At 56.9% G+C, this 8,609-nt stretch overlaps 1 protein-coding gene across 1 annotated transcript in view; it reads right to left on the bottom strand.

Annotated features, from left to right (window-relative positions):
- Positions 1-5,572: 5,572 nt before the first annotated feature.
- The window catches only part of C11H11orf24 (chromosome 11 C11orf24 homolog), an 11,952-nt gene continuing 8,915 nt past the window's right edge, over positions 5,573-8,609 (bottom strand). Inside the window, exons 3-4 of the mRNA XM_044919471.1 lie at positions 7,743-7,916; positions 5,573-6,953 (exon numbers count right to left, since the gene is read on the bottom strand). Of these exons, the coding sequence (XP_044775406.1) occupies positions 5,851-6,953; positions 7,743-7,818 (1,179 nt within the window). The 5' untranslated portion in view covers positions 7,819-7,916 and the 3' untranslated portion in view covers positions 5,573-5,850. The remainder of the gene's footprint in view (positions 6,954-7,742; positions 7,917-8,609) is intronic.

The raw sequence follows: 8,609 nt of genomic DNA, 5'->3' as shown, positions 1-8,609 counted from the left end.
CAAATGTAGTGATCCAAAGGGGCACCTGCACCCTAATGTTATCAGCAGCAATGTCCACAACCGCCAAACTATGGAAAGAGCCCAGATGTCCACTGACAGATGAGTGGATAAAGAAGATGTGGTGTATATATATACACTGGAATATTACTCAACCATCAAAAAAAATGAAGTCTTGCCGCTTGCAATGACGTGGATGGAACTAGAGGGTATTATGCTAAGTGAAATAAGTCAATCAGAGAAAGACCATTGTCATATGATTTCACTCATATGTGGAATTTAAGAAACAAAGCAGAGGCGCATAGGGGAAGGGAGGGAAAGATAAAACAAGATGAAATTAGAGAAGGAGACAAACCATAGAGACTCTTAATCATAGGAAACAAACTGAGGGTTGCTGAAGGAAAGGGGGATGCGGGATGGGGTAATTGGGTGATGGGCATTAAGGAGGGCACATGATGTCATGAGCACTGGGTATTGTATGCAACTGATGTATCACTGAAATCTACTTCTGAAACTAGTAATATATTACATGTTAATCAATAGAATTTAAATAAAAAAATTCTCTTTCTCCCTCTGCCCCTCCCCCCTTGCCCCCTCTCCCCTACCCCCCCGTTCATGCGTGCTCTCTCTCTTAAAAAAAATCCTTCTTGGGGATTAAGAGTACACTTATCATGATGAGCACTGAGTAACAGACTTATTAAATCACTAGATTGTACACCTGAAACTAACATAACACTGTACGTTAACTATACTGAAATTTGAAAATATCCTTCCTGGTCCCCTGTCCACCTCCTCCTGCTGCCCTGTCCCTCCCCCCCCCCCCCCCCCCCCCCCCCCCCCCCGCAAAACCTCTCCAGATTGTTGCCCGAGGTCACTGCCCTCTTGCTCACCTGCCTTCCTTCTTCATCCTCCACATGGATTTCCTGAGGCTGCCTCCCCGAGGCCACTTGCCCAAGCAAGCAGCCACCCCCTTGTCCCTGTCTCACCCAGCCCTCGGCAGCATCTGACATGGTTCCGGGTCCTTCCTGAAACAGCGCCTTCTCTCAGAACCCAGGACGCCTCACTCTCCTGGTGGAAGAAGACGTGCCGTCTCTCTCCTCTGCTCAGCCTCGCCTGCCCTCCCCTCTCTCCGCAGACCGCCTGCTCTGGCCTCCTGGCTTCCGACACCGTCTCTGCTGATGGCTCCTGATGGCTCCCTCCCGGCCTGTAGACTCGATTCCCATGTCCTCCTGACACCTAACAGACATCTCAGCCTTAGCACCTCCACAGACTGGATTCCCTGCCCACCTCCCTGCAACCCCCCAACAGGAGGCAGCAGAGCCTAGCGGCAGACGCGTGGAAGCTGGGGTCTTAGGGTGCCCCCCACCGCTGGGTGACGCTGGATGACGCTGGCCTCAGTTTCCCCTCTGTGGGCTGGAGGTGATGATGATAACGATACTTCTGTTCATAGGGTTGTCACAATGAATTAATGTGCAAAGTGCTGAGAATAGGGGTGCCCTGCTCCCCATCTGCTGGAAATGACATCACTACCATCCCCGCTTCTCAAGCCCCAGAGAGAGGCCGTCCTGGCTTCTGGTGTGTTTGGGGGGGCGGTGTGGAAAGAAACAGTGGAAGTCTGGGTGACTCATCTTCCAAAACATGTCCCCACCTTCATGTGCATCTCTCCGTCCAGGAGCACTCCCCGGTCCAAGCCGCGTCACTGTCACTGCAGCCTGGGACAACGGAGTAGCCTCCCGACCGGCCCCTGTGTGCCGTCCCTAGCCTGCCCTCCGTGTTGCCACCATGGCCATCATTTACCTGAGAGATTTATTATTTATTTATTTTTTAAAAGATTTTATTTATTTATTTGACAGAGAGACACAGTGAGAGAGGGAACACAAGCCTGGATCAGCATGCGACTCTTAATCTCGAGTCGTGAGTTCAAGCCCCACATTCGTTAGGCCTGGAGCCTACTTAAAAAAAAAAAAGTGAATCCCAGACAGCGCGCCACTTCATCCGTAAAGACTTCAGTGCAACAAAATAATGTGTAAACCCGAAATCAGATGACATTATTCTTCTGCAGAGCACCCTCCTGGGCCTCCACCTCCTCCCTGCTCCTCGCTGGGCTGGCCGTGTCCTCCTGGCCTGGCCCCACTGTTTCTTCCACTCTCCCCTTGCCCTTCTGTTGTCCACACTCACCAACTTCTCCCCATCCAGGGGCTTTGCGGTCCCTCTTCCCTCTGCCTGGATCTCCCATTTCCCAGATTTTTCATGAATGCTTCCCTCTGGCCATGTGCATCGTTGCTACACAAATGGATTTTTTTCCTACTGCAGTGAGAAGCCACGGAGGGACGGAGGCGGGGGGGCGGGGGGGGGGTAATCGTGACCTAGGTTGTATTTTGAAACCATCATTCTGGCTGCCTTGGAGGATGAGTTGTGGGTGGGGGTGGGGGAGCAGGAGGACCGTAGTCTGAGATAATTAAATGAGATGATAGCTATAAAGCACTCAAAGGCTGGTACACAGTCTGTTCCACAGGAAGAGAGCCCGGTCTAGGAGTATGCAGGGGCGAGAGTTCTTCAGTGTGGGGTTACCAGGAAGGCTTCCCGGTTCCAGGGGAGCGAGGCTGGAGGGATCCCCCTGGGGGGGGCAGAGCTGGGGTGCTGGGTGCCACCAGGACAAGCATGCAGGGTGAGGGAGGGAGGCTTGGCCGCCAGGGGGAGCCCTTGGACTTCCCTGGCTTGGGGACACAGGGCTGCCCCCAGGGGAAATGGCCTTGGGTGTCCCAGCTGCCTGTGTCCATAAATCCTGTCTTGCCACTTGTGTGGAGGGTGGTCTTGGGCAAGGCACTTGGCCTTCCCACACCTTGGTCTCTTCACTGGAGGGAAGAGAGACCCTTTGGGGGCCAAGCCTCGAACCTGATTTTCCCTGTGCCTTGGCCTTCCATTCAGACTCTCAAACAGGGACGCTGCTGCTCTGGGCACTGAACCAGCCAAAGCCCCTGCCCCCGGAGTAAAACGCTAGGAAGAGAGACTCTGAACCCCCTTTGCTGGGCAGCCTTCCCTGACCTTCCCAGGAGGGTCAGGTGCCTCCTCTGTGTTCCCACCACTTGCCTTCTTCCTTGCGTTCCTCACATCTCCCCCACCACAGTGTGAGCTCCTGTGGGTAAGGCAGCTGGATTCATCTCTGAATCCCCAATTGGTTGGCAAACAGTGGGTGCTCAATAAATACCTGATGAGCCAATGCTGAATGGGTCTTTCGAGCAGGCCAGGAATGGCTGCCTGCTCACTGCAGTCTCGTGGCCTCCAAGGCAGGGGGATAGCCGGGGACTCAAACCCATGGCCCCCCTAGATTTGGACATCCATGGTCTCCACCTCCTGTGAGCTCTCTAGAGCCTGGCTCTCTCCCTCCTGCTCTGCTTGGCCGGGACCCACTAACAGGGTTTGCCTTGGTCCGGAATCCCAGGCAGAGCAGCTTGGCCTTTCTCTTGGGAAGGAATATTAGCCGGGAAAGTTGTGGTCATGTTTGTGTTTTGAGGGGCCCCTGGCTATAGGGTGGAAGATGGCTGGGTTGGGGCTGGCAGTTGGCGGCGGGGGGGGCCTGTTCCTGAGAATGTGGGGAAGGGGCGCCTGGCCGGCTCAGTCAGCGGAGCAGGCGACTCCTCATCTCAGGGTTGTGAGTTTGAGCCCCACGTTGGATGTGGAGATTACTTTAAAATCTTAAAAAAAAAGAGTGTGTGGGGTGGTTGGTGCGACCCCAGGCTGAAGCCCAGTCTGTAGCTCAGGTAAGCAGCAATGCCTCTAGGTTTAGGAAGAATGCTAAGGGCCCAACATACTCGGGGCCAGTGCTGAACTTGGTCTTGGACGCCATGAGTTTGAGGCACCTGTGGCCCCTCCGCGGAGCCAAAATGACTAGATGGTTGGGAATGTTACCCCCCAAGGAGGGAGGGATGGAGACTGCAACCAGTTCTCGGGGGATGAAAGGACAGGAAGTCCCTGGCTGGGGCAGGGGGACAGGGAGGCCCTGACAGCCAAGCCCCCATTCCTTGTAAGTAGGGGTGCGGGGCAGAGGTCCCCCGGTCGTAAGCTGAGGATGAAAGCCATCCCTGTGGGTTGCCCCTCCTCCTACCTCCCCGGAAGGGAACAAAGCACCCAGTTTGTGGGGACAGCCTCCAAACTCTGGCTCACGCACGAGACTCAACCAGCCAGGGTGTGAAACCTGCCCTTTGCAGGCAGGTAGGTCCCGGCCCAGGCTGCCAGAGCCTGGCAGAGGAAAGGGCATCCTCCAAAGCCCCGATCCTCTATGCTGACGAGCAGAGCTGCTGTCCAGGGACAGTGGCGCAGGGTGGCCGGCCGCTCTGGCCGGGAGCTGGGACAAGCCCTTCCAGCCACAGTCAGCGCCGATACCCGTGATCGCACGCGCGGATGGGCTCAGGTGTGTGGCGGCGTCCCCCGGGAAGGAGAAACAAGAGACACAGGCTGGTTGAGGCCCAGCTGTCTGGACACATGGCGTGGCTCCGAGACAGGCAGAGGCCGCAGAGGGGAAAGGGGGCTGCTGGACCGACCACAGATGGACAGGACAGGATAGGCTGGAGAAACCCGGGCAGAGCTGGAAGGCAGGTGAGGACCACAGGGATGCTCTGATCGCCCTGCTCCCCACTCTATTTCTCCATCCTTGGCTCCTACGGGATTTCTAGATGATTCTAGGTCTCCCCATTCCACAGATGAAGAAGCAGAGTTCCAGAACATGCCACCCTTGCTCCAAGTACACTTGGTCTGGGAACACAGCTTTCCATGTTGCCCACCAGCTCTCACTGCCTTGGGAGTGAGAGCCTCTCTCGCTCCGCTGACTGAGCGAAGGCCTCGCTCCCCCTGTACTCCAGAGCACGTCTCCCCCTCCTGTGCCTCAGTGGCCCCACCTTTAAGGTGGGATCTAGTGCTGCTGTGTTGGGGCCGAGGTGGGGGTTAAGTGGGTTCGTGCGTTAAGCACAAGGACAGCGGCTGGCGCAGGACGGGCACTTCGTGTCAGCTCTGAGGGCTGGAACCTGGGAACCTGGGGACGTCATCCTGCTCGGGAGACAGAGCCCCGGGTGCACTTAGGCCTGGGGCTCCCCCGGGTTCCAGGGTGACATGGGGCAAGGGTTAGGGACGGTCCTGCCACACTGGCTGACTGGGTTTCCACGAGGCATGAGCTGTGCAGATCCACCGAGAAGTCAGTCCAAGCAGGTCCAGGCTGACCCGGCCACACCGGGCAGCTCACCTGATTAACGTGTTGGACTCAGCTCTCTCGTGCCTACATCAGGTTCTAAGCTTGCACCACCAAACAATTCAGAAAAGGGACATCTGCAGGAAGGCCCTGTCTCCAGGGGGTGTCAGGGATGCCCAGAGCCTGGGGTGCCCTCCCCCGCACCGAGCACGGGGCACGTTCGGGTGTAACAGTGAGGCCCCAGAAAGTGGGGCGGACACAGAAGACCCCAGAACCTGGTGTTACAGTAAATGCTGATGAACACGAAGCCCACCTCGCGCATCCCAGGAAGCGGCCCCTGGTGGGATGGTGGACAGGACACGGCCTACACTCATGGGGGGACACGGGTCTGAATGGAAGGCGGTCATTGCTTTAATTCGGGTCGGGATCCACACCGGGGCCCTGCCAGCCCCGCTGTAGTGGGATCACTGCCCACTCCATGGACATGATTGTTTACAAAAATAAATATGAAAAAGCAGCAACTCTTGAGTGATTGAGGAATTAATCTGACAGCAAGTAAATGTGTTGAAGCGTCCGGCACGCCTCCTAATTGCACCAAAAGGATCTGGAAGCACTTGGTTTGGTCTCAGAGGCAAAATGGAAGGAGGGGTGGGCTCGGCCCCCTCGGCCCGTCACAGTTCTGAGTCTGCGTACATCCCATTGATGAGATAGTCCACCTGCGTGTACTCTTTCTTCCTGTAACTCTCGTAGGCTTGCAGGGCTAACAGGACCAAAACTATGATGAAAAGAGTCACCCCGAGCAAGAGCACTGCCAGGAGGAAACCTCTGCTCACCAGAGAGGGGGTGAGGGGCTTGGCGGTGACCACCAGGTACTGGCCTTGGCTGCTGAGTGGGCACAAGGCTGTGGGTGGCATCTTTGAGCCCCCGGGACTCCCGGGCGCTGGGGCGGTGGACGCGGGACCAGGAGAGGTTTCAGGCAGCACCTGCTCGGGGCGCCGGGCTGTGCCGGGCCCCGCAGTCCCCCAGGTCGATGGAGCAGGGCTCGGCCGGGTCGTGGGGGACGTGGCCTCCCCCTTGGGGGTCGGGCTGCTGCGGGGCGCTGACGCTGTGCTGGTAGTCGGCTCCTGGGCCGGGGCCGTGGTGCGGGTCACCGCTATGGTGGCCGCGGGAGCCGTGGAAGCCACAGGGGGGCGGGTAGGCTCTGAGGTGCTGTTGGAGAGGGTGGGCATGGGCCCACTTGCCGTGCCAGCTGTGGGCCGGGCCGCTGATGCCTGGATGGCGGGGGCTTGCGTGGACACGTTAGGTGCTTGCGGGCCCGAGGGGGGCGTGGGGCTGGCTGTGGGGTTGCCAGGGGCATGCTGGGAAGGGCTGCGGGCACCCGCTGTGGTCCCAGCGGCAGGCTGAGCGCTGGTGGCCAGTGTCGTCAGGGTGGCTGTGCCCGGCAGGAGGCTGCCGCTCGGCTCCTGCACGCGAGGGACGCGGACGGTGGCGGAGGACGGGGTCCGCCCCGCCGCCGCCGAAGCAGGTGGCAGGGGTGCCCTGGAGGCTACTGGGTCAGGGGCATCTTCCGTCCCTGCGTCGTCTGTCCTGAGAGTTCTCCCTGCTGTGACCGAAGGAGAGCTGGCGTTGGCCGCCGGGCTCGCTGTGGCCAATGGGACAGGAGAAGGTGTCACCGCGGTCATTGTTTCAGACGTTCCATGAAGGACTCTCGTAACTGTCATCACAGATGCATCTTTCTCGTCCGGATTATCTGTCTTGTTGAGGACTGAGTGCCCTTGAAGTCAGAAAAGGGAGAAAAAGATACCATCACTTTCCATCCTGTGCAGGTAGATGATTGAGAGAGTGTCTTAATTTCTGGCCTATTGGCCTGACCTGGGTGGCCTTTCCCCGCAGCCCAGTGAGAACAAAGGAGGTGATAGGTGAACACCTTTCCCTCTTATCTTCCCCCTGAGCACACGGAGCCTGCTACCCCTCGGAGGGGCACTTGGCACTTTGATGTAAAAACTCCCTCGTTTTCTGAACCCTGAACCCATTGAAGTCTCAAGAGCTTCACTCTTTGATCCAATTCCCACAACCTCAGACAGAGTGAAAGTCTCACCTTAGAGGTGGGATTCACCATTAACAAAACCCATCAAACATGCACCCGGCTTTAGAAACCAGATAAATCATTGCCCAGGTATTCACACCATAAAACAATTCTTGGCTTTCTGCAAGGGTTTGTGGCAGGAATTCCTGGAGATGAGCAGTGCCTGGCATGGAGCAGGAGTGTAACAAAATATCTGATGTGTGAACAGATGAATTCGCCAGTGAAGATCAGGTTTATAGAAGAAATTTTGCAGGACCAAGTGAATGACCTTCTCAGGACTCAGAGGCCCAGTCCCTCGGGGGCTTTCTACCCAAGCTGGCCGTGGAAAAGTCTGGCCTGACAACCCTCCCCAGCGCAGCACCCGGGCGGCTCTGGGGCCCCCGACTCGCTGGCTTAGGCCTGCACGCGTCCCTTGGCCTCAGGGTGCTTTGGGATCACTGTCGGCCTGACCAGGAGTCACAGAGCTTTCTCACTTACGTGCATCCTTGATTGGCACCAGGCTCTCAGATAAGGACAAGGAGGAAATCCAAACGAGCACAAGGGCTGTCCACATCTTGTGGGTGAGCCAGGAGCAAGGCTGGGCGGTCCCTGAGGCTCCCAGCTGGCCACTCCTCAGGCTGCTAATGATTCCCTGCTGCTTGGCTGAAGGATCTGTGGTCAAGAAAGGTGTCTGGTCAGTAATGCACAGCCTCACCTGGGACATGGGGCATGGCACGGTGCCTACTGTGGAGGGTTCTGGAAGGTCCAGGGTGCAAATCGAGCTGAGCGCTTTGACCAGGGCCTGGCACCCAGGAACAGTGTGATGCGTCTCAACCACGGTGATCTAGTGATCTGTCCCATGCCTGCATTTGATGGGTTTAAAGGACTCCTTGACCCACTTTCACTATGTGTCTCAACCTTTGTAAGTGCCCACTTTCCTACCCAGAGTTCCTAATGTGAAAGAGCAGTAGAGAAAGGGCCAAGACCTGATCCATGCTCCCAGGGCCAAGGTCTTTTGATAACCAAGATCGGCCAAGGTCACATATCAGGCCCAATGTACTTCTGTACACTCCACAAGAGCTGACCACACCTTTCACATGGGAGATATCCTTTAGCTAGCCAGCCAGCTATCTCCCATTCATCTATCCATCCATCATGTGTCATCCATTCACCCATCTATTATCCACCCACCCACCCACCCATCCATCAATCACCCACCTACCCATCCACCCATCATCCATCCATCCACCCACCCACCCATCCATCCACCCATCCATCCATCCATCCATCCACCCATCCATCCATCAATCACCCACCTACCCATCCACCCATCCATCCATCCATCCACCCATCCACCCATCCATC

This window comes from Neomonachus schauinslandi, chromosome 11, assembly GCF_002201575.2.
Source record: "Neomonachus schauinslandi chromosome 11, ASM220157v2, whole genome shotgun sequence".
NCBI classification, from domain to species: domain Eukaryota; kingdom Metazoa; phylum Chordata; class Mammalia; order Carnivora; family Phocidae; genus Neomonachus; species Neomonachus schauinslandi.
Note: the sequence above shows the minus strand (reverse complement) of the source record. Positions and strands in the feature narration are given on the sequence as shown.